Below are 27,482 nucleotides of genomic sequence, written 5' to 3' on the forward strand. Positions count from 1 at the left end.
GAGTTTCAATTTGCTGTCCATTATCAGAATACCAAGTAGGTAGCTGCAAAGGAACAGGTAAAGGTTTAATTCATGCTGAACGGAAAAGAAAAGAGATACAACATTTTGGCTGTGGAGCCTTCTTCAGGTGAAGAAGAAGAAGCGGCTGAAAAAAGCTCAGTGGACGAAACATTCTCTCTTTTTTTCCTTTCAGCGTGAAATAAAACTTTACTTGTTCCATTATCAGAATACTGTTTCTTCCTGGTAGGGGTCACCACACCTTGTAAGCACAGGGCGTAAGGTAACCCCTTGAATGGGATACTAGTCCATTTCGGGGCATGTACACAGTCCAAACAGGAGCGTCGAGGGAGGACATACTAACTCCACTAGGAAGGTACCCAAGTGAGGAACTGGGTACCTTCCTAGTGGAAGGTACCCAGTTCAATAGCTTCTATCCACAAGCAGTGAGACTGGCGAACACATTTAGCCATCCCCCTCGGACCACACCTACACCATCACCATCTACCTCATTGTAATTTATTAATTGTACGTCTCCAGTCATTGTTTACACGTCTGTATTGTTTACAGTCAAACTGTCTGCATGTTTACTTGCACATTGTCTATTGTTTGTTTGTACATTGTCTTGATGCACTGTTTGCACTTTGTTTTGTTTTTTACACTTGTTTTATAATCGAGAGACTTTCTGTAAGTAAGAATTCCATTGTACCAGTACCGGTTACATATGGCAATAAAGTTCAAGTTCAAGTTCAACTGAATCCGGGATCCAGGAGCTGTGGGGCAGCAGCCAGCATGTATGGCCCTGGCGCTCCGTCTCTCACGCTTGTGGGTCTTTGGAGTGAGAAAATGTAGCAGTTGTGGCAGATGTTCTGATTTACAGCCCCAAAGAATGACTTGTGAGAAAATGAAACTCAGTGGAAAAGGTCTCTGTAACAAAGTCATGGTCTCAGTCCATAATTCCCTGTGTGTGAAGCAAATGATTTGCACACCTCATGGTTTCTTGCCCCTTTGAAATAGCGCTTGAGGTCAAAGCGCTGACTAGAAAATCAATCATTCCAGTAAGCCATCTTACTGCTAATGGAGGCAAATACTATAATACATACCCAAAGAAGCATTTGGCACATTTGGAAAAAAATAATATCTAATGTTCTTTTGTTTGTGTTTTAGCTTACTCTGTGTAAGTTATATGACTATATCAGACCTGTTACTTTTGGTTTCACACTACCTTAAGAAACTCAATCACTAAACAACATTTTATAAACATTTCACTCTTTTTTTAAGGTTTTCAATTTACCCATGATTTTCCCAGTTTAAATTGCCTGTCTGCTTCCCTTTGTCTCCTTCCTTCACACAAGAGAATGTAAATTCAATGCTTTATGCATATTTTGTAAATCTGATCATTTTTTGTTTTTCAGTAATTACATTTCCACAGTAAAGATTATACTCTAGATGAAATACAATTAGATGAGCAGTTTTAAAACATGTGAAATTAAAACTTTAACAATTGCCTTTAAAATGATTGTTGCTCTAATGGCAAGACCCTGAGCCATTACCATTTACTGTTGAATTGGTGAACTGGGGGTTTCCTGTGCGTGTGAGTTGATTTTTATAGCTGTGTCTAGCAGGAGTTTTTGTATGCAATATTTCTGGGAGACGGGGTTCTGAGTTGCTCAACCAGTATACACACTCGCTGCAAACACAGATACCATGATCCAGAAATTATCACTAGCTGAGTGTGATCGATGTTTCGTAAGTGACACTGGTGAGTTGGCGGTGTCATCGGGACCAGGGTCAAGATGATTGTTATTTTCTTAGTCCACTATTCCACCAGATAAGTCAACTGAGAATAGAGGTAAAGGAGTTTATTTGCCATATGTGCACATGTATGTTGGATTTCTTATTTGTGCTGATCTCTCAGGACATGCACAGTACAACAGGCAACACCACACGATGTAGGCAGTACATTACAAAGCGGTACATACTGTAATAAATAGTAACATATAAGTTCCAACTTGCAATTGGAACCCAGAGAGTAACCAGATATATAACATGGGATTTTGGAACAGTTTAATTGAAGTGAATAGCTCCGTGCCATGTCCCAAAGTCACCTGGGACCTTGTTTTCTGGCAAATAGTGAGTCTTGCGGGTTTCCCGGGCTCCTGCAGGCTTACAGTGACACCAGTGAGAGATTCACTGCTCCTCCAGTCAGGGGCAGCTCTCCTAGCAGGTGCTGTGGAGCCCATAGCGTGCCTGAAAGATGGATGGGCAATCCCGAGGAACAGGTGCAGGAGTTGTTGCTATGTAATGGGACCTGAAGCAGTAATTAAATTAAATACTTTCAATATGGTTGAGTACAAAATTACAAATTATATAAAAGTAAAGAATTCTGTGTAAGATGCATCAGTAAGTTTTGTATATGTTTTACACTAAATGAAAAAAGTAACAATTATGGCAAATATTCTGTTTCTCATAAAATGCCAATACTTCTGTAATGTAAAAGGGCTCTTGAAGTAAATTCCAAACATACTGTGACTGAAGTTGAAGAACCTCCCCAATATAACATTAGGTATTTGCATGTGAAATTCCAAACTTATTAATAAAAATTAGAAAAATAAGCCATCTATAGTACTTGAAGATGACTTTGTATACTGCTGCAGGATGTGCATACTGAAGCTGAACCAGTGGCACAGCAGTTATTACTGAAGTAAAGGTACAGTATTGCTAAAACTCCGCTGTGAACCATAATACAGAGGAGTAGAGGAAAGCCTACTTAAACATTATTTTTTTATTTCTGTGCTACGTAGTCCTGATATTTCTGCACACTGTTTACAGTATAATGGGCCTTCTTGTATTTTAATTCCATACATATATCTAGAATGTGTCAGTTTTTGAATATAACTTGTCATATTCAAGCTCTTTCAAGTTACTTTTTATTTAATCTTCATCATTTGGCAGCTTTGAATGTGTTGTCTGTGACTCCATGCTGTCCTTCACTAGCCTGGAGGCATGCCTTCTCTTACCTATGCAAATATTCAAAACCTCCTCGCACTGTGTGAATGCCAGAATCCTCACCACACCAGCTGGCCACTGAGAGGGTTCAGTTCAGTTCAGCTGGGAGGGAGAAGGGACCACAGATGAACATTGTCTGGTGGACATGGTTCGTTTTACAACATGGATGTTGAAATTCTCTTTGTTAAAATCGCCAGCCTGGTGCTTTGTCTGATCAGAGATGGACCAGTCTTTTTTTTGGAGTTCTGAAATTACAGAGGAAATGACCCCTTTATGCTGGGGCACACCCACAGGGCATGTACAATAGCTGTTGAAAGAGAGGCTCACAGAGAAGCCCTGTATTGTAGCTTTGTATACCAGCCAAAGGTCAGAAGTCGGAGGTGCGTCCCTAGTGCTGTATTTGGGCAGCAGGAAATGAGCATCATTTTCATGTGTATTTAAAATGGAAAAGAGATTCCCTTTCAGCGTTTATTAAAGTATTTTTCACTCCAAAACCTCCAAGGCCTTTCTGAGGAATATTTAGGGTTGGAGCTCTGATTGAGATAAATGTACAGTTTGGTCTGAGATCATAGTTTATTGGGTTTTATGTGGGGTGACTATTTGCTCAAAATTACTTTTGTAAGCTGTTCTGTTGCAGCTATTTAATATGGCAGGATGGAGAACATCATTCATAAATAATTGATAGAACATGCATTTACGGAATGCACTGCAACAAAGATTAGTGTTGGGAAGAGAGGCTAGTTATGACACTTAGTGGTAATAGAGAAATGATTTTCTTTTCATACCAGCTGCAACTGTAATTTAAAATCCAGAGAGAACATTAGCATTGAAATAATTATTCAGTTATAGTCTTTCAGTTTGCATTGTCCCCGTTTAGATTTGTAACAGGTAAAGACAACATCTTTTTGGCTGTAATCTTGTCTAATGTGTAGTAAGCGTTAACCCATGATATCAGTTAATCCATTAAGAAATGCACTCATGTGGCTGTCTAACTGTGACTGAGATTCCCCAAGTGACAGCGCACAACTGGCTCAGCTGTGTCGGAGGGATGTGATTTGTAGGCCAGGATTCTCTTGGCCCCCAGTGAAAAGCAAAGCAAATGCTTCCAAGCAAGTTACTAACTGCAGGTAAAGGAAGGAAATTAGAATGACACCTTCCATGTTTGCAGCTCATTGGTCAAACATACTTGGGAAAAGAGCAGCTAGCAGTGTGGGGGCATGTTTCACCATGCAGGTGATATCCTATTCTGGGTATAAAAAATGTCACCTCACAGTTTTAGAAAGAGGTTTTAGTGTGAGGGTAAATTGTTTTAACAGTTCCTATGACAAAAGCCGCCTATAGTTTGAGAACAAAACTGCAGCAATATCAGCCATAATGTTTAAATTGGGAGGTACCTCTTTGACGTATTAATGGTATTTTCACTAGAATAATACCTATTGAGTTTGGAGATGAATGCCTAAAAGGGTTATTGTACAGGATTGATTAGAGGCACATGGGATGCATATCATGAAAAGAAGACAAAGACATTCTAGGGGCCATCGCAGTATGAAAGGGAACCCTGTTCACCATTTTGGAACTGCACTGTTACTAGTATGATACCGGCCTTGATTAGACTTCATTGGACAGACCCCTTATAGAAGAGGAGTTGGCATTATCAATCTCTTTTCACCAAGCAGGCGTGGGTGTATAAAGTAGTGCTGCAGTCTGTGAGGTGCGGTTCTGAAGCATGTCTGGGTGTGATGAAATCAGTTTTTAAGCCAGTTGGTGCAGTGGGCGGAGGTCAGATGGTCATTGTGTTTGGTCTGTTTTGCCATATGTTAACTGTATTGTCATTACAATTATATCTTCCATGTTTGGAGTAAATTGCCAAACAGTCCTTCAAGAGGAGCAGTTTGTGTAAGAAACTGTGGACAGAACACAATCATGGTAACTTGCATTTGTGATGATGTATTTGTCCAATTGTACCCATCTAGTATGAAGTTGCCAGCCAGCCCAGTTTTTAAAGTGGGAGAAAACAATCCTTACAGTCACAATAGACTTTTCACTACTTATTAGCAGTGCGTAACTTTTTTTTTTAATTGTCAGAACTGGGAATATTAATTCATATTGCTCTCAGAATCATGTCGTATATAAACTGTAAGACATGGAGATGGAGGTTCTTGTCTGAAACTATATTCCCCAGAAGGCACTTGGGGATGACCTACGATCCTCAGTCATCTGACTAGTTGGAGGAAGGCATGACATTTAAAACCAAGAAGCAGAGTATTCCAGAGGGCTGCCAATCTATGTTCTTCAAGAAGAGACCAAGGTTTATTTAAATGTATTGAACACGAGGAGAAGTAAGTCACTGAAAAACAAAAAGCACATGGTCACATATTGCACCTTCCCCACCATATGAGGATTAACTGGTAGAGTATAAAAAAGTTTAATAATTTCTTAAAACTAAAATGTCCAGTGAATCTTCAAATGCTTAATAAATGTACTTTAAAACTGCAGGGTTTGCTGCAAAAGTCACCACCTAAATAAATAAGCATGATAATGTCCAAATCTTTGAACTGTAGAAAAAAATGCCCAAGCTGGAATATTCTTTGTGTAGTGTTTTGTGAAAAAGGTGCTTACTTGGTCTGGGTTTTGTTTGGTTTTTTTTACTCTGATCGATTGCTACTTAATAATTTGTTAATGAGGTCTGGTCTAGCAAAAAGACAGGTCACAATACTTTAATGCATTACTGGTTTTCTAAGCACACTGTAATACACTTTCAGTCCTTAAGTTTTGAAAGAAAGAGCTGTAAACATTGTGAAAGTACAGCATGAGGAAGGCAATGTAGCATAAAAATGATTAATGCAGAGTCTAAGTATTTCCCATTAGGCATTGTTTTTTTCTCGTTCAATATCAGACAGTTTAATGCCCTTTAAGAATTGCTTCAAGCAAGTCTGTGGTCTGGGTTCTAGCTGGTTGTGAAGCTTCAGCATTAGGCTATGTCCCTTAGCGTATGAGGAAAAGAATAGGAACAGCACTTACAATCCAGTAAAAAGATTTTCTGAAAGTTATAGTGAATATGGTCTCAGATTAAAATAGCAGATTCAGAGACCCCATGAACTCTTTCTCTTGTTTATCTTTGGGGTTCTTTCTGGTCTGTTTGAAGTGACAAACCTGAGCAATTCGAAAATATTTGCAGAAAAAAAGTGACAGTGCTCGGAAAAGCACATTTTCTTTTTAAGGGGCGCAATGTGGGTGTTCTTTGTAGACTTTGCTTTGTGGAATGGGTGTTAAAAACAGTTAATGAATGGTGAATGCTGGACCTTCTGGTCCTACATGAAGTACTGTAGGGTACTTTTTCCCCAAATCTATACATAGATCCTGAGACCCCATTATTATCTATGCTTAGCAATTGCTTTCAAATGCTATGAATTTAGGCTACAAATCAATCATTGTTTTATTTATCTCTAAACAAAGTCCAAATCACCATTTAAGTTGACCTATGGTAATTATCATGGTTCTCTGTGGTTTTAATATTCACTGGATTGAAAAGTGTCACAACTTTTTTGTAAACTGTACATTTTCAGTGAGTATTTTGTAATTACGAGCCTTCCCTAAAATGGTAAGGATCAGTTGTTTGGGTTTCACTGAAGTATAATGAGCTTGCATTTTAAAGTGCTTTCACAAATGCAAAATGTAAAATTAAGGAAGATCTTTAATTAGGCCAGATTGTACAAGTGGTGTTTAGCCAGCACACCAGTTTGAACACCCATATACTTGCAAAAAGTGTTATATGGTCTTTAATGGCTGTGCGGTCATTAACTCACATCTCCTTCAAAGGTCCTCCTATAGGTCAAAATCTTAGTTCACCAATCTGGGGAAATTGGTTTTGGAAGCTCAGGTCATGATGGAGAGAACACACACACCTTTTGTAGGAGCAACCTGGTTTTCTTTGGTGCTGGGATGAAGATTATTAATGACCATATCATTAACATTGCAAATAATATTTATCAGGATATCAGTTCAAATACTGTTAAAAAAGTTAAAAAATACTGTTTTTAACAGTTCTAATAACTGTTAAAAAATAAACAACCAGGTATTTGGGAAACTAAAATGTGGCCATCTCTAGGATTAGTGATTAGCATCTCCTGTAAAGTCTGCTCAGAAATTTGATTTTGAGTCAAAATAGCTGCTGAAAACTGAGAGGTGGAGCACCTTATTTCATAAATATAGAATTTTAGTGCTTGCATTTGTCTTTCACCTTAAATAAGCCTGTGGAAAAGTTATAAGACAAAGTAAAGATGCTTTTATTAAACTTGTTAATTTGTCTGATCAGTGAATCTGCAGATTACCTTTGTTAGATTTCCAAGCAAGGTTGAAAATAGGATGAAGGTGGCCCTTCATAGCTTATTCTGAAAGTCCATTTGTGAACACTGTTGGTTATAGCCTTGTTCAGTACTATATATGTTTATAATCTGAACACTGACTCCTACATTAAGGTTAAATTAAATTAATACATGGAAGTTGCAGTATAATAGAACATTGATTCTCATACGTCTGTATCGTACATTTTACCTACAATTTGCAGACAACTGGTAAAATATTTAATCTGCTGTTGCTCACATTTGAGATTTACAGGTCTCTGACTGCTTCAATGGAGCAGTACAAAGACATTAAACTTTCAGACATGGTTTGCCACCAAATTATCCATCATATAAGGATGCAGAACCTCCAAATGCAGGGGCATTTCACATGTAAACATATGAATTAAAGGCAGAGCTGAGCTCAATCCCAGGTGGCATATTGGAAGAAAATGTGAATCTGATATTAAGGTGACTAGCTTATTTTGTCCTCTGTCAGGTACTCAGTGTAAGCATGTATTGTCAGTATGTAGTTATTGTTATTTACTGCTGGGTCTTTCAAATCCTGTGGATTCCCCATAAATCCTTCAAGCTGTCCTGCTGTGATCCTTATGAGAACTTGCATTGACACATCAATAAATTCCTTTGACAAGGGCGATATGTAAAATCAATAGCAGTTTACCAGCTAGGCTTCTCGAGGCTGTCGTGTTAGTTCACCTAAGGCTCCGCACATTTCCCGTAGCTGAGTGATTTGCTAGATTCAACTACAAAATATGTACAGTACATGGTCTGTTGTATTTGGCACCAGGCATGGAATTGTGGAGTTAAGAAGGCTCACACTTGTTTATTCAAACAGCATTATGGACAGTGTACGGTAAAAAACTGCAGAAGAGTTTAAATATTACATAGTTAAATATTTATAAATCAAGACTGAACTTGATTTCATCCTAACAACTGTAGCTCTACAACAGCGTAGTACATTTTGCTTTTGTGATCATTTGGGTTTTTAATAGGATTTAACTTCATGGAAAGATATCATAATCCACATCTGGAAATCATGTGTAGCAAACTTATAAATAAAAATATTAAATGCTGTAACGGGCAGGACACTGTACAGTTACAACTGAAGAGCATTATACAAAACAGATGGTAATTATCAATAAAAATTATATAATGATTGTAAGAACAATACTCTTCTTCAATGCATCGAATTCTAAAATATTCACAATTATACAGAGCTTTTAAGGAGACTGAGAATTTCTAAAGTCTTAAAGTAAGCAAGAATTTAAATGATCTCGTAATCAGAGAGGTTTAATAACCTATAAGAAAAACAATTTAAAAACTATAATAATTTAAAAGATGTTTCAACTTGTGTCATAGCCATATCACTATTCACTAGTAATAACACCCAAGATTAAGTACAATTAAGTGAACTGTGAGGTTTATGGAGTGTTTTAATCAAAATTTGACTTAACCTGCTCGACTGAGAGTTAACCTCTTGGCCGCGGGACGAGGAGGCTGGGACCCCCTGCAGAGCGAGAGGTGACCAAGGGGCAGCTGCAGAGGTGGAGATGGGGTGGAGGTGCAGAAAGACGTACACGAGGCAGAGAAGTGGATCATGTGTAGTGTTTTATCATGTTTAGGTGAGGAAATGACATCAGGACTGATTGCGAATTACTGACAGCCGAGTCTGATTGAACTCATCCCTCCCAACCTTTCATTATAAACTCCATCAGTAATTTCTACCACGATGGCGTCTACATTATCCTTTGTTGAACTGTACTGCTGAGATTCGGTCTTGTGTCAATATTATACTCTCCAGCTCTTGACTTCGTAATAGTCCTCCATAATACAGCTTCAGACATCAAAAAATCACTTGGCTGCTGAGCAGCTACCCTTCAAGGCTAAAATATATTTGAGTTTTTATGATAAACAGGGGACCTGTTGGGATGGCTTTATTTTCTACTTCAGGGACTTCCCTGAGCTAAAAGACTGGGTGGTTGAAGAGTTGGACTTCTGCCATGTATCACAGGTCTGAACATCCTCTTCCTGTTGGCTCTTAGGTTTTTTGCAAGAGCTTTGTTTTGAACGCATGTGACCAGCATACATGCACAGTCTGGCTACGTAGATGATATAGATGTCAATTTTCTTACTATGTTTTGCCAAAAAAAAAACAAAGCTGAAAGTTAATTTTTTATTTATTTTGTGACTTCATTAGTTGATTTTTTTTATTACTTCCATGCCACCTTTGATCTTGCATTTATAAAGAGGTTTTATATCTCTCATTACAGGGCTGTAATGGGCCTGAAATCCTTTTTATTTTTTGATTTTCTGGGGATATTTTCGATACCCTAACTAACTTTCAGTGGTTAATGTTCTCTTATGATTTGAAAAATTGTCAAGCCATTTAGGATTGAGATGTAATTGTATAGTAAACAACAAACATGTTTGGGCTCTTGCACAAATTATATGGAAGAAGATTTATTTAGTGCCAGAAAGTTCAAACTAACATTATTACTTTAATGTAAAGTAATACCAGTACTTACAATACATACTTTATTGTATGGATTTCTGTATTATACACCTAACACCAGGCATAGACATAAATGTTCACTGAATTCAATGTATCCAAGTCAGTTGACTTCTGTGGACATTAAGGTTGTTTACAAGAGGGACAAAGTTCAAAATAGCAGTTTTAGGTAGCGTCAAAGAAATGCAAGATATTGTACACATTTTGTGACTTAAACCCCATAGTTAAGCAAATCACTAATTGAGTACAAGGAAACAGTTAACAATTAAAGTTTACAAAGCTATTAAGACTGGAAAAAGATCAATTCAGTTAGATTGTTGCTCTTTAGGACTGGAGTTCAAGAATGCTGTTCTAATCTAAACAGCCAAGATTTGCTAAAATAGAAGACATATAGATAAGACCAGAGCAAAATGCATCAGTTTAAAGTTTTATTATCCCCTAGAGAAAATTTGTTTTTTGCTCCAACAAAACAGTACAATGAAAACAACAATCACCAAGAAGTTCAGGACACGCAAGATTTCAGGAAACGAGCAATTATTGTATATTGTTTATCAGTAATATTTCAGAGGAGATAAACAATTTCTTAAGTCTATTTCTATTGAACCAAGGGGCATAAAGGTGTCACCAAGATGGTTTACTGTAAATTCACAGAGAAGGAGGTGTGACACACATTTTATAATGCCTTTAGCCTTCTTTAGAAGCCTGTGTTTGTAGAGTGGTTAATCTCCAATGATTTTGGTACATACAGCTGTTTACTAGATTTCACCATGTATTACAATTTGCTGTACTGATGTTATTAAACCAACAGATAAGACAGCATGTTTAGTCATGTTTAATATTTTTTTGTAAGATAAGTGTTAAAATAGTTCTGTCTACCTTAAAGAACCTAAACTTCCTTACAATACAAAGTGATCAGTAGATGCTTTCTGGGGGCAAGCACCCTCTTAAAGACATACAATGAGATGCAAAGTCCAGAGAGGTTTCTGGTAAGTTAATTTTCAGCATGCTGTGTGTGTGATGATGAAAGCTAAAAATACATTCTGCTGTAGTTCTTCTTTTAGTGGAAACTGGGATTATTCTCTTTAGAAACTTCTTTTAAATATTATTGTAAGTACTGAGGATGAAATTCCTTTTCTGTTTGCTCTGCTGTAAGAGTAGCTTTTTGAAGGACAGCATCATATTACAGTACATACGCTGTTACCATGTATTACCCATATAAACATATTTTACCAAGAATCAGGATAGGTTATAGGATAATTTGTGGCACCAAACAAAATGAGATGCCAACTCATTGTTTTATAAGCATAGATTGCTGTTTAATTTGCATAGTAATATTAAGTGGTGTCTGTTAATGTCATATCTGATATTAATGAAGGTTGAGTAACAATTCAATTTAACAATCTTAAAATACTCTTTAGAAAATTATAGTTTACTGCAATTCATATACATCCTAAAAGTCTTAAAGTATTGAGCTATGCATAAACTATTGCTGTCAACCTGTCTTTGGTACTTGCTATTACTTCTTAAACAAATATTGAATTTTATTCAGAATCTTGGCATCTTGTGAGATTTCATAACTGTGAAATTCAAGGAAACTCAACTACACCAAGACATACCCTTTACTAGAAGGAGGGCCTACTGGTATTAATGGCTATGAGCCATAGCTTCAGTTGTAAAAAAGCAGGGGTTTGGAATAGAAGGATATTGAAATGGTATAAGTGATTTTGCAGAATGCTTTGGTAGCCACAAATTCAGTGTAAATGCACTCAAAATTGCTTACGTTGAAGAATGTATATAAAATTAAGCTAAAAGTCACAGAAACCCACAATGAAATGTTTGTACACTGCACCTTTGTTATTAAGTGTTTTCCTTAATTAGCAGCAATTTAGGAGGGAGACAAATTACATTTGTCTTTATTTGTCACTGCAGCAGTACATTAAAGGCTTTTTATACAATGTGTGGCACTAATTGGGAAAAGCTTTGTTTTTCATCAATTTTAAGCATATTAGTTGCTTGACTTTGTGAACAGTTTTACTCTCCAAGACAGGGATTCAGTCCAATAACCTGCTGCTTGTAAGTCAGAAAGCTACACTATGCATCTGCCAAAGAGGAAATTCCCAGTTAACTGGCCTCACCACGAATGTCTTACAAGTATACCTGCTGTTTCTCTTGCATATGTGCAAAATTGACCCAGCCACTTACTGTTCGGCTGCCAAGGAGCCAAGGGGAGACATACATAGAATTTTGTTATGGAAGTTTTGCCAAATAACTTGTTGGTAACAGATCAGACATTGCCGTGTCCCTGCTAAAGAAGGGACTATTAGTTACTGAGTTTCTAATCAGTGTCTTTTTAGACAGAAAGACATACTGCAGGCCTTTGTGGCCAGAAAATTACAAAATTAATACAGAATTAAATTTGTCAGTGTTCCTGTGTTGTTTTTATTTGACTATGCAGTCAGAAATAAAAAATCATGTTAGTAAACAAGTTAAGTCATTTAGATTTGTCACTCAGATCCCAGATCTCAGATCAAGAAACCTAGCAGAAATCACACTAAGACTGTGATAAATGGCTGTGAAAAAAACAGCTGAATACAGTCAAGTAGAAAATTGTCTGAGAGTGCATTGACTGTAAAAAGAACAGAAGAAGCGGCAGTCTGGTATAATGAACATAAACAGGAACTCAGAAGGTTAAGGAATCGTATACTGACCCTGAAACTGGAAGTGTGCTGCTCCAGCTATTGAAAAAGTATTGACTTCTCTTGTAATGTAAGCTAAATGTGCTGAAGGAGAAACTTGGCAATTGTATTGTATTGATAGATTGGTACTTAACCTAAGGTCAACTAAGTACTGTGGTAGATTATTAAAAAACCTGAAGGAGTTTCTTGCTGTAATTGTATGTCAAACTGTGAGGAACAATTAAAATTAATATTTCCGAAAAAACGAAAGCATTTAAAGATACATTTTATTTAGTGAAAACAAAAAGTGTATCAAAGGATACCTTTTGCATATGTTATTATTGTTATTTGTAGTGTCAAGACATTTGCTGATGGAAATGCTGAACTGTGTTTTGATGTGGAATATTTGAAAAGATTCAAACATTCCACATCAAAACACATTATTATTATTATATAACTTTATAAACAAAGAACTGCAGGATTACTATATAACAATTTATTCTGTGATATTTTATTATACTATACTGACTTTATATTTATTTTGCAAATGTCTACATCTAGTACTTAGTATTGATATATGTGGAATTTTAATCGGGGAAAAAAAGGAAATTCTGAACTGCAAGCTGAGCTGTAATGTGTGACGGGTGAGGAGACTTGTAACTCTTGTATTAGGGCTTAATGTTTTGATATGTTAATGTACAAGAATCTACTGGTTTGTTCTTCAGCTTAACCTAGGCTTTTAATTGCAATTACGGATTTGTAGTGCCTGTGCTCTGTATTGTTTTTGCTCACACTTATGTCTGTCAAACTTGAAGAATTGTTATCTACTGAAAAAGGCTTCTAGCAATAGGCCACCACCTTTCTCACACTCCTGTATAACCTAAGAGTCCCAAGACAGAAGGATCATTCTAATCACATGGTGCTGGTGTGTTGTGGTGGTTTTAAAGACCAATAAGGATTCATCTCGGGTCTTCAGTACTATCATTTTGTTTTAGGTTCAAATATTCTCAGAGGAAAAAAGTAATCATAAATGTTGAAGGGGCAAAAACAGCTTTCAAAAAGAAAAAAAGTTAAGTGGAAAAAATGAGGAGGTTCTTCCCCAGATCCACATTTTTCCGACCGGTTATTATCCAAAGCAGAGAAAAACGAAAACTCTGCTTAAATGTCAAAGGCTTTTCACGAAAGGACTCCTAATGTCCCGAGGCAGGTTGGGTTTACCTACTGTACTGTACGTCCACGATATCCTCACCCGCAGACACCTGCACCATTTCCTTCAATGTCTCTTCCATACCGAAGGTCACTTTCTGTTTCTTCCTTTCCATTTGCGGGTTTTTATATCTGTATCCTCACTACGCAATATCCCGTGTGGACTTTAAAATCCTCATGCTCACCTATAAGGCTCTGCATGGCTTGGCACCTCAGTACCTGTCTGAACTATTGCCGCCCTACTCCCCACCTCAGAACCTTCACTCCTCTAATTCTGCTCTCCTTACTGTCCCCCAAACCCGTCTACATTGTATGGGTGACAGGGCCTTCTCCTGTTACGCCCCCAGGCTCTGGAACTCTCTGCCCAAGGATATCAGAGAGTCACCTTTTCTAAACTCCTTCAAATCCAGACTCAAAACCTTCTTCTTTAGAAGAGCCTTTACTCAACTGGTTCCAATCTTTACCCCTCTGCTCCTACAATACTTAGTACCACCATCCACGGTCTCCTCTGTGTGTTGTAATTTGTGTTTTATCTTGTGTATTCTTCTTATTGTTGTTGTCATTCTATAAAGTGCTTTGAGAAGACACCGTTAAAGGTGCTATATAAAATAATGTTTATTATTATTATTATTATTATTATTATTATTATTATTATTATTATTATTATTACGCGACCATCTCTTCATACTTACGGTTTTAAAGATGTTGAAGTGAAGACTGCTGCAAAGTACCTAAAAATAAGTAGTAAACTATGAAAAAGTTTCACTCATTTCCAATGCAGATAAAGAATCTTCCCCGTCAGATTACTTCAGTTACCCACAAGACGTTATTGTGTACATCACCTTCTCAGAAGACAAGACAACCATTTGGACCTAGAACAAGGTAGCATCTGATTTGCCTGGTTCCTTTAAATAGCAAGCCTGAAAGAATATTAGAAAGATTTGCCAAGAAAGCTGATAATGATTGTTTATCTGCAACTGCCTTTCACGGGAAAGGGCAATGAGTGAGGGAAGAATGTGTCAGTTCTGTGCTAGGTAGTTTTACAAGAAAAAATATTTGTTTTACAAAAGATTCAGTCAGTCAACTGTTTAGCTTAGCTGTTTTTATAATACATGTACTTACTTATGTAAAAGCCTGCTGTTATCACTCTTGGGTATTTTTTCCTGTAGAAGCATGGCATCATATGGTATAAAGTATGTACCATATGATATATGAGATCTTTTTATTATTAAACAAATATTTTTGTTAAATAAATTAGAATTGTAAATCATAGCATCATTGTTCTCTATACCAGATGCTTAAATGAGTGAGCTGCCACATTTTGTGCCCTAGTTTTCTTCTTGGGAAGATTTTGTTGTCACAGTGATTAGTTATCTTCTACAACCTGTTGTAGGTGCTTAATTATAGATTCATCAGTTTTCTCAACCAGAAAATAGTGGAAAGTATAGTTAGTCATTAGGTAAGAAATGACTACTGCTGCCCTCTCAAACCTCTGATGACTAGGTGAGATATTTAGCGTTAGAGCCCTCCTGTGCAAATCATTAATTACCAATTGATAATTTTTAATGTATATCATTCAATTATATGACATAACTGAAATACATATACTGTATATAAAATATATATTATATGAAATCACCCGACCCTGTCCAAAATGTGTATTTTGCTTGCTTTCAGACGTTAACAGATTACAGAGGTCTTTAGCAAAATTAACTTTACACACATTTTAATTACCCAAGCATTACAGTTTCATAAACATTTACTGAAATAGTCTCTTGTCCAAGTAAATATTTTATAATTTTTCTAAAGATTACACAACTATAAATTCCTTAGCTCCATAATAATAATAAAATTAAGAATGTTTGAAATGTGTTATTAATTTATTCAGATGATTCTTACAGTATGTCAAAAGCAATACAGAGCTCCTACCCACTCTTTCACATTGCTGTCTAAATTTGCAGTTATTGAGCTGTTAAGATTGTATGATAGGTGATTTCTAGTACACTAGAAATTGGTTAATTAGTTCATTAGTTTACATCAAAGAACTCCTGGAGATAGAAACTGGAGAGATCCCTATTTCAACGCAGGATCCTGACCATCGAGGGAAACTAGTTTGCTAAATAATCATCGCATCCCTGCCGGAGAAAAAAAAAAAGTTTATTGCAGCAAATTACTTTGGCTGGAAAACATAATTTTGGGTTTAAACAGATTTAAAATATCTCAAGGCTGTTTTAAAAAGTGGGGTTTCATTTGAGTTGACTTGGTTGCACTGTCTGAGCTATTTGCATTTTGAAATGGCTCAAGGATGTTAATCTTCAGAATCAACAGTGGAACAGGAACCAGTGGATGCTGGGTAAACTTCCTGGAAGTCCAATTATAAACTGAGATCAGGGGGGCCCTTTTTTACACAAAGGGTTGTGGGAGTCTGGAACAAATTACCAGCTCATGTTGTTGAGGCTGACTACCTGGGTGCTTTCAAGAAACATTTGGATGAGATCCACAAATCGGTTATGTACAAGCAACTAAATGAGTTAGATAGTCCAAATTGCCCGCTGTCGTGTGTAATGGTTTTTGTAAATCATATGTTCTTATAAATCAAAGCAGCCCTATAAATAAAATTGCAGACTATAGTATTGTCCTTAATACAGTCTAACATTTTAGTTTTCACTGTAAAACAGCATTACAAATTCACTCTATTTTATTGTGACTTTAAAAAGTTGTTTTGCTTTATTTTTTGTATATGCATTCATTGTTCTTCATAATAAAGTAGATTCCCTTTTCCATCATTTTGTTTTTGGTGTTGTAGAAAATTATCGGATAGTGAAAGGTGAATGAGAAATGATACAGACAGTGTGGTATGTCTTGCCAGCCTTTATTAAACATGACATTATGCCTGTCTGCAGAGCTAATTGTAAACAGCTGGAAGGGTGAGCCCTCTCATAGCAAATAATATGAAAAAAACTCAGCCTGTCAAAACATGCCTTCGAAAATCAAAATCATTTGACAAGGCATTCGCTTTCCACTTGCAGTCCAAGTAAATCTGATTCAAAGCGTACTCTTGAAACTCATTATGCATAAAAACTAAGAAGTATTTTTTTACAGTTGCAAGAGTTTTGTAAAATCTATACTGCTATTACTTTGCAGGAAGCTGTTTATTAAATATTTTAAGTGCAAAATGCAGGGTGTTTTTGTTACCACGAGGATGAGAAAACATTCATCGAGAGTTTGCTAAGTGGTTTGTTTTAAGTGGTTTGTTTTAATTCCAAGAAGTTTATGACCGGATTTTTCAACTGATATGTCTGTTATCATCTGACATCTTTTAATCCAGAGTAGATCACATTTCCTTCTGAATTGTGCACTCATAAAAGTTGCATTTCACCTTAATCTGTCAGACTTTTTTGCAATTTGCATCCATTTCACTTAATTAAAAAAATGTATGTCATTGAGATTATTGCAGCATTTGGATCTGCACTTCTCTCATGTAACAAATATTGATAAATGCAGTTGATTTTCTACCATGGCCTGGTCACAGAGGCAGCTTTGTCTATGGCAACACATGACTGACAGCTGTTTCCACTGTGTCTGTCTCTCAGTGTGGGGTCACATGAGCAGGAAAATCACAGTTGGCAATGTAGCAACATGCAGGCAACAGACTGATAGGATCCAGCAGCAGCCTTTCCTTTATTGCCCTGAAATAATGGAAAACGGTGAAGCCAAACCACTCTGCTGCTGCAATAATGGCAGAAGATTTGCTGAAAGAAAAAAACCACAGAAGTTGAAAAGTCAAACTTTTGAAGTTTAAAGCTCGGTAATTGCAAAACAGAAAAATAATGCCCAAGAAATCATTTGTCCCAAGAAATCATTGTGTTGCACACAGAGAATAATTGAGTTCTAATATGATAAGTAGTGTATGTAAGGACTTTCAAAATAATAACACATATAGTATAGCTTAATTGTAAGCTATTCTCATTTCATGATCACAAATACATATTTCTTAACCTTAAAGTAAAAATAATTTTTCACTTTGCTGTCCCAATAGCTTTTGAGGACACTGTAACACCAGCCAAAGAGGAATTTACAGTAGTATAACTGGAATTGCTTTTATTTTAGGGTAAGTAGCAATTTGCCCTTAAATTACTTAAGAAAGGGTTATGCTACTCCAGGTTTGCATGTCTGTCCATTCTTTCTTCTAGCTGCTTCATCCAGTTCAAGGTTGTGGGGGAGACAGAGCCTGTCTCAGCAAGTAACACGCACAAGGCAGGAACATCCTAGTCCATTTCAAGGGCGACACAGAAACAGAGACGCACCAGTTAACTTACAAGTATGTCTTTGGACTGTGAGAGGAAACTTGTGCAAAACTGAGGAGAACATACAAACTCCACACAGATAGTACCCACGTCAAGAGTTGAACCCAGGGTCCGAGCGCTGTGAGGCAGCAAGGCTGACCACTGCGCCTCTTTGTTTGACTTCTTCGTGCTGTGTCCTGAGATTTGTTAGCACCTTTCTTATTTTGCATGGGGCAGCGCAGCATGGAGGGTTAGTCTTTTGATTTTTAAGTGGCAGGCTGTGGGTTCAGATCTCAGATCTAAAATGTACACAGTAAATAATGTATAAACTCAAAATTCATATCATATTCAGAGGAAAGGAGAACTTCTGAGAGTGAAAAACAAGCTTGAGGTAATATTGTTTATCCAAAATGTTTTTTATACTGTATATATTTGATATTTACCTAACCTCTGGGTTCCCGAGCTCCAGTGCCAAAGAAACAAACTTTGGTTTATTTGACTGATCATATCTTAAGTAAAAAAAAATCAGGAAAAGTGTGTTCTATTGACAACTAATTTTTCTTGGGGGTGATAATTATATATTCTAATGTGAATTTATTAAAATGTGAAAATCTGTCTCTATTGTTTAAATGCTTTTCACAGTTTATTTCCTCTGTGTTAAAAACTAGTATTAAAATGACATTGATATTCTTTCTTTGAATTCATATTTTTAAGTTAATTAAAATTAATTATCTGGAAGGTTATAAGACCTTGTATTTTTGTTTTAGACAGTCACTTGTCTTGCCAAACTTTAGTTTAGCACTAATTTGATTTGTTTTTTATCAGGTGGAGCATTGTTTTAATTTATAACAGAATGCTTCCAACTAAGTCAACTTTAAAATATTTTTAAATAAAGTCACAGCTCCAACATCAAATCAAGCTAAATATTATTTAATTATAAGAAAGTGTGCGCTTGAGATAATTTGATTACAGATGTTATATAAGATTAAAGGCAAACACTTTTCATGAATCATTTGTCCCTAAATAAAATGCAGGCAAAGTTCTGATGATACTTAAACTTCAACAAAAGGTGCAATAGTATTAAATCTAGAAGGAAAATTATGCTTAAAGCAGTTTTTTTTGTTAACGCTCACAACAGACCCATGACGGCATAATCTCAACCCTTGGCTTTGATTTATTATTATTTTTGTACCTAAACCTCATTGCACGGTGGGTTGAAACCAGGGGCTCTGTTACTGTATTGTTAACTGCAGTATACCATAATTCTGTAAAACACTGTGTAGCAAACGGCTGCAAAGGCCCTATAGCAAGTAAAAGATTGATACTCCATGAATTAATTTTGATAATGTTGTTCTAGATTTTGTTGATACATTTGATGATGACTGGGGAGCTGAGTATTATAAATATAGCTCCTACTGTTAATAATAAGTGCACAGAAAGTGTCTGGAAGTCTTTAAATCAGTGTTCTATAATGCTGATATAAGTACTGTATATTATAAGTGACCTGATTCTAAAAAGTGACAATGCTGGTAAAGCACTGATGAGTTCAGCAGGTAATGCATCCAATTAAGAGACCTCTGGTCCATGTGGTGTGAAGAATATTCATGTTTTGTTCACATTTACTGTAGATCTTTAAATTGCTTAATTCAACAAATGACCTATTTAGTTGGTCACAAACAAATTGTTCTAAGTTTGTAAAACTGTCTTAGTTTTAGTTACTGGCTCTTAAAACCTGCTGGGTTTTGGCTCTATAGGACCAGAGTTCTCTCCTTTGCACTTAGTAAAATGTATTTAAAGTAACTTAATAATTGATATAATAATTAGTTTTCTGAGTGATTTTGAATTTAGCTGTGCTGTGGAAAAGCCTAGGGTGGCTATGCCATCTTTCCCTTGTTTAGTAAGGAAGGAGGAATAACAATGACCATCGGACCAAGAAAGCTTTCTCACAGAGATATGCGAAATATATATGAATATATACAATATACCATATATATATATGATGTATGTATATATGAAACTCTATATGAATGCAATATATTATACTTCGAAATAACCACAAATCTATCGCAAAAGGCACCCAGGACATACTGTATGAATATAAAAATCATTTTTAATTGAGTCAGTTTCCATATATTCTCATCTTTGGTGTTCCCTTTTGCTAGCACGTCTTTGAGGGTACAGGGTTCGAATGGTTTAGTAATCATCATCAGTTTTTCTTTTGTCCAAGTAATCCCCTAGTGAGAGGGACAGGATATGTAATGAGAAACATTCATATCCCTTTTTTCATGGCCTGCATTGTCTGAAGTAGGTCCACATGCCCATACTACTCGGTCAACTAAGTCCACTGCAGAGACATTTGCACGCTTATACAGTGAATCATACAGATCCAGGATTGTGCTCCAGAACATAATTTGATAGTGAAGTAGCACAGGATATGAAAACACACTTGAAGTCTGACTCATGTGTAATATAATTGTCTGTTATTCTGTAGGGTAACTACTGTATAGGACCTTAAACTGTGAGTCTTCTGCTTCCATAGCTCCTAATGCAGCTAGTAGGTAATATATTTTTAGTAAGTAGTGCAATGCAAAAAAATACAGAGATTAGGAAAAATACTGATATTAAGTTTGTGAATCTGTAAGGAACTTTGATTGTAAAGGTCTTCTTTCATGATGTCCTGTCTTATTAAAGATGTTTTACAATAGAGATGTGATTGCATTTGTCACCGTTATAAAATGAAGAAAAGATTGGGGAATGATTAATTCTTGTTTTTAGTAAGTAATGGTCACCTTCTACTTTTGTTTTTTCCTTATAGGAAAGTGACAACTTATGGTGGGATGCCTTTGCAACAGAGTTTTTCGAAGACGATGCCACATTAACTCTTTCATTCTGCTTGGAAGATGGACCAAAGAGATACAGTAAGGGATAATGAGTTTCTGCATCTGAAGTTTCTGACCAAGCTGAGCACAAAGAGGAGAGAGCTTTTCTGTTACACTAAAGAGCAATAGCATGATTTAAAAATACAAAAAGAAAATTATATACAGTAGCTTTTTGAATGGATAGTTTCTAGAAAAGTTCTCTCTGTTTTGTCCTTCTTGTAATTCCCTTTTTTATCTATCAATTCAGACATTTGAGGGGCCATTTGAAATAGTGTTTTAAATCTAAGGTGAAAGAAGCAATAGAAGCACGTTAGTACCATGAATACATTTGCTCTTTTTCACAGTGCAGACATCTTTTGGATCGTGATCAAACAATAGTCGTGATTTTGTTGCTTTTTTCCAGCACAGGTTGCTCTTTTACCAGCAGAAGTTTAATAAATTACATTTCTTACATTTTTTTTAAGACCGTGTCGCAGCCACACGTTAAGTAAGACTATGGCAGAAGGTCTCCTATCAGGATAGGTTTTTCGCAGTTTGTGTTTCATATTGTGGCTGTAGCACAAGCAGTAAGCCATGATATCTGGGCATTTGTTGTGTGCTGGAGGTTTTTGCCAAGGTGATTATGGAGTAGAATGCAGAGAGAGCTAAAGGGATCAAACCACAGCAGAGCACTTGTGAGGCTTTTTTCACAGATCTGTTTTCCTTTCAATTGTTTTGTGCAGTCTGATAAAAGGCGCTCCACACAGGATCTGCCAGACCCAGATTTGACTAACACAATCTTCAAAATTCAGCATGAACTAGCACAGCTGTGTGCACAGTGAAGTAGGGAAGATGATACTGTAACATTCAGTATTTTGAGATCCATCAAATGCACAGTTTTCATCTTATGTGAATTTTTATTTCTCATATATTGTATTTTTTGCAGTTGAGTTACTTTATATATATACTATATATAATATACTATAATGTTTTATAATAATTTTCTAATTGTTTTGTGAATATAATACATTATGCTTCATAACATGAAAGAAAATAGATTAATATTTTGTACATTTATAGTTAATATGATGATCATTGTGTCCAGCAACTGTATCACCCTGCAGCTCTCAAATAGCAGCCCACTGAAGCTAACCAGGTGTGAGCCTGGTCTGTACCTGAATGGGAGACTCCTGGGAAGCTATGGTTGCTGCTGGGAGTGGTGTTAGTGGGACCAGAAGGGGGCGCCCACCCCGTGGTCTGTGTGGTTCCTAATGCCCCAGTATAGTGACGGGGACACTATACTGTAAAACAGGCGCCGTCCTTCGGATGAGACGTTAAACTGAGGTCCTGACTCTCAGTGGCCATGAAAGATCCCCAGGCATTTCTCGATAAGAGTAGGGAGTTATCACAGTGTGCGGGCCAAGTTTCCCCCCCCTCTGCCTTTACCGTGGCCTCCAAATTGTCCCCATGTATGACTGGCTTGCACTTGCCCTGCGATGGACTGGCGCCCGGTCCAGGGTGTACCCTGCCTTGCGCTCGTTGCTTGCCGGGTAGGCTCCGGCTTCCCGCAACACCGTATGGTACAGTATAAAGCGATTTGGCAAAACATGATAATGATAATCACATGATAATCATTAACAAGAAGCAACAAAACACATTTTCGTCTTCTTCTGAGTCCCCTCCTTTGCTAAAAATGTATTGTGCATGGGAACAAAGCAATAATTGCGTTACTTCTTAGGAAGAAATTGTTATTTCTTAGATTTGTATACGATTCTTTGTTGTTTTTTTTATTCCTATAATGGCAGCAGGACATAAGATAAGATCTATGACTCAACAGCACAGCAGTACTTAAGATAGATTCTTGTAGAAAATGGGTTGGTGATAGGAATATCTGAACTATAAATGGCAAAGAACTGTCAGAGCTTTACTGTGTGGTCATACAGATGCAGAGGCTTTAAAGGGATGATACTCAAGCAAGGCTAAATTTGATCCTCACAAGAGGGCTGTGCTCTAACTTTCTTAGTATTTCTTCGTATAACAAAACTAAAACCCTTAGATGCACAGACAAAAGTTTGTAAGACACTCCACAGGTCTTGGTTTGTGAATCTGAAAAATGCTGATGTGATGAGTGAGAAAAAAATAGTTTAAACTTGTGTATACTAATAATATTAATAATAATAATTCACCTCCCTTTTCCACCCTCTATCTTCAATTCTTCCTCTTTCTATGCCCTAATCTTCCCCCTCCCACCCCTCCAAGCTACAGTTTCTTTATACTGTTACATAAATATTATGTATATTTATATATAAATATTTACTATTTGTAAATATCAATTTACAAAACTGCCACAGTTAATCAGTTAATGATGTAAGTAGATTAAAATACTGCATCTTTTGTACATGAATAAATTGAAATCTGCTGACATCCTGTTTAAATGATTGGATGAAAGGAGTATGCAGATGTTTCACAACTATAATGGATACACACAGGGCATATGAGATTCATAGATTTTTAAAAGGCCTTTGAAAAGCGTATGCCATATACTGTAAGATGAGAGTAATGTAATTAGTGGAGTACCACAGGAATCTGTACTAGGACGTCTCCTAAATCTGGAGGATTAATGAACAGTGTAGAAGCAACAATTGAACCATACTAAGACGTTTCAAACACCTGGCAGATGACATTGAGGGTAGACAAGTGCAGGATTTTGCATGTGTGTAGTAAAATCAAAAACTATTAATACAAAATGAGAAACACTGGGCTATAAGAGACTACTTATAAGTGTAATGTAGAGTGCAAATCAAGGGTTGTTATGTTAACATTGTTTAATTAACAGATTTAAAGAATTAAACATTTTGAACAGAGAAGACTAAAAAGTCACCTGATACAAGTATTCACAGTATTCAGTTATAGACAAAGTCAGTGCGCTTGAATTATTCAAAATGAATAGCAAAACACAAACCAGAGAACAGAAGTGGAAACTGCATAAAAGTGTATTTCAAACTGAGAGCAGGACGTACTTCTTTACCCAAAAAGCTATCCAGCCTTGTCATTGAAGCTGGAAATCTGGCTTCCCTCAGAAAAATGGCTGGATGAGATCCTTGGATCAATAAGAAGCTCCCAAACAGTTTGCTAAATAGCCTTCTCTTGGTATCCTTTCTTGTGCTCTTATCTGATGTCATCCAAGCCATTTCCACTAACGTCCGGTTACAAATTATCTCGATGACACTAAACCACATTCCCAGAGTGTGTTGCATGTTTACTGTGAATCGACATTTAACAGTAGAGTGAAATGGTTTTCCTAAAAAGCTACTAAATTTAAATTTTAAGGTCCTTCAGAGATATTTTAGTTGTATGTGAGTAAGAGAAGGCACACAATGGAACCAATTGGACATATGCTTGATGTCACCATTTCAGTTAAAATTATTCAAATAAACTATTTTTCCCCCTAAAATAACCAATATTGTAACTTCTTGTAAAGACATGCAGCATTGTTTCCAAACATGAAACAGCTCCATTAATTATTGATCACCTTTGTCCTTTTATTTTATGATAAAATTTCCTCTTCTATCCCCCATAGGGAGCAAAGTATTCATAAATCATATTAAATGTAAAACGTGCTTGCTAAGTAACACAGCTTGATAAAAAGCTCACAATAATTAAATTATTTTAATTAACATTTACAACTGTGTTGATACTTCTTATGCAGAGCAACTAACAACTGATTCACCTGCAATGCATTTTTAATAATAAAACATTTACAATCTTGTCTGTTACGTTCTTGGAAACAATGGAAAGTATTGTTTGCAGTAGGAACCTAAACATTTTTTACCCTTTTAATGATAGTGCGAGATAGACTTGAAATGGAATTGTGTGAAATAAATGTCTCTGGAGCTGTTAATGTTGGAACACTGTAGGATCTTGCGTATAGATGTATTCTAAAAGATACTGTATTCTCTGCATGGTATTTCCAGAGATAGGTTCGAAGTAATTCAAGCTTTTATCGTGAAATATGTATACTCAGCATCAAAAGAAAAGAACAATATCACTTTTACCTGCAACTAATTATTGAGGAAAAGTAATATTTTCGTAATTATGTAAAAAGTTGTGGTCTCATATTTTATTGAGTAGATATGACATCATCAGAATGTGGTATTCTAAGTCTGCAATACATGTCACAGGATAGCTGTATGTGAGGCAGCAAATGGAAGCTATAGAAGCTACATACTGAATCTGTGACAAGCTTTGCATTAGGGTGCAGTTATGTCTTATGGGTTTGTCCCATTCCTCTTTGAGAGCCTGAGTAAGCATGTACAGTAACCGTTCACAGGGCTCTGAGCCCTGCCGCATGAACAGCATGAAAACATGGGTTATCCTGCTGGAATGTTGCCATATCAGGATGAGCCACAGGAAAGACAGCAGTTGGGCTCCCAGGACTAGACTGAGGTAGTGCTGTGCAGTCAGGTTGCCGTCAATGACTGCAAGTGGAATTCTGGAGCAGCTGTACTCCTCCCCAGCCCGGCACTCTCGAACCTCCCCCAGCGATCGAGCGTAACACGCTCATGACGCCCGACAAGGACGTTTACACAAAACCTTGATTCATCTCTAAGGAGGACGTCGAGTGACAGTGCACTGACTTAGTGCAGCTTCCAAAACAAGAGCAATGCCATGTGTTCTTTCGCAATTTCCTTCAAGCCCAACATTCGACAAGTTAAACCTTCTCATTCCCATGTCCCAATCAACTGTATTACTAAAGAAGTGATTTAGTACTCATGTAACCAAGTCACTCGTCGTGAATGCTCAACTAATACAAAATAATGTCAAAAAGCATTTAATCAGTATCCAGAATCTGTTTATTTATGCAAACATATTGGAACTGCCATGACCTTCACCTATCCCACTAATGCTTACCTAACCTTAAGCACAGTACCAGTAATATTGTAATATTGTATAGCATACAAAAGATGGAAAATTTCATTTTAAGATCTCAAACATTTTTTTATCAAGCTTACATTATAAAAAACATTTGTTTGGTTATCCAGCAATTCGTCATATTACTTAGCCATCAGTTTGAATTAGTTGCACCATGCATTTGGAATTTGTTTGGTAAGGTCTTGGTCTTTTCCAAGGTTCCAGTCATGTTCAGGGAGCAGTAAATGAGCACAAAATCAACAAACACACATAAAGCTTAAGGAGGAAAGAGGTTTACATGCAGTACCCCTAGTAAACCTTCTAGAAATCAGTTGGGACCCCCAAGACGCAATAGCAGATATAATGCAATACAGACGGGTAATACCAATTTTATGGTATATGATTTAATACTTTGCACATGAATCACAGAATATAAATAAATCTCATGTTTATATCTGAGCAGCCGACGGTGCACGAGTTGCATTATTGTGTAAATACTGTTGCATTAAATCTGAAGTGGAGTTTAGAGTAGCAGCATTTACATTGTCAGATAAAAGTGGCAGGCCTCCTGATTGTATCCATTTGCAAGTCATGATTTATATTTCGCAGAACACAAGACTGGTTTATTTCTGCCTTTTAACTTTGAGGTCTGAAAAGTGGCTTTGATGTGTTTGTTATTCGCAGAGATATAGTAGGTACATCAGCAGTGCTGAAATTACACCCTGTAGTGGCATCAGGAACAACTGATCTGCCCTGATTAGGGTCAGTCAACTTGTCAGATATCAGATTTTGTAGCTATGTTATCACTTCAGAAGGCACAGATAGATCAGCGCAAAAGCAATTAATGTCCACTTAGATCAGCTGCAGTTGTGTTTCTGGTGAATAGTGTTATACATGAGGGAATTTGTCAGAGGTTGAAATATATCTGCTATGTTTGAAAAGGTACATTCTTCATGTGCAGCCTATTTTGTTTCCTTGAATACCTGTTCATTCTGGCTTTATTGATATCACTGCACTGCTGGGATAGAACTCAGGTGTAATTATTTTTCTCTCCTAACCTCCTTAACATTCACATGCCTTTTAAAGGCAAATAGGTCAGTTACGAGTGGTACATGGTGACATTCATCAACATTTTTTTAATGCTAGGGAGCCGATGCCTGAGAACAACACAGTCCTCAGTTTCAGACAGGACTGCACTGCTCTGGCCCTGATGATTGGAAACGTTTACTCCCCGTGTGAACAAGCTGAAAGCACAGGCGGGGGAAAAAAAGTCACTCAGATTACAGAACAATTTGAATGACGTTTCCCGTGGGTGGCCTGTATGAGGGCTGCAAGGTGTTGTCTTTATAAGGTATCTCACCATGGCTCTTGCCTGCATCTGATCAACCAACCTGATCTTCAGGCCTGTCCGCTATAGAGGTTGTTCAGCTGGTGTAACCACAGGCTGGTGAAGGTTCAGACACAGTAATGCAGCGTTCCGACTGCAGAAGGGGTGGGGAGCTAAGCGGTTACCAGGCGGCAGTGTGCTGCAGACCGTGCCAGGCCCAATGCGTTGACGTGAGGCAGTAGTGCGGGCGGGCACTGCAGGCGGCTGCGGAGGGTTAGTGGCGGGAAGCCAAGCGCGGGGTCTTCGGGGGGGGTTCGGTGATTTAAGGGGGGGCTCGCTGAGG

General features: G+C 37.0%; 1 protein-coding gene across 7 annotated transcripts in view; it reads left to right on the plus strand.

Annotated features, from left to right (window-relative positions):
* Positions 1–27,482, plus strand: part of ldb2a (LIM domain binding 2a) — a 214,467-nt gene that overhangs the window by 111,247 nt on the left and 75,738 nt on the right. For all 7 annotated transcript variants that reach the window (XM_088636833.1, XM_088636859.1, XM_088636813.1 and 4 more), the window contains one exon: positions 20,859–20,961. In XM_088636833.1, coding sequence (XP_088492959.1) covers positions 20,859–20,961 — 103 coding nt within the window. The remainder of the gene's footprint in view (positions 1–20,858; positions 20,962–27,482) is intronic.

The sequence above is a fragment of the Lepisosteus platostomus genome, chromosome 1 (assembly GCF_059453375.1).
Source record: "Lepisosteus platostomus isolate fLepPlt1 chromosome 1, fLepPlt1.hap1, whole genome shotgun sequence".
Classification (NCBI taxonomy): domain Eukaryota; kingdom Metazoa; phylum Chordata; class Actinopteri; order Semionotiformes; family Lepisosteidae; genus Lepisosteus; species Lepisosteus platostomus.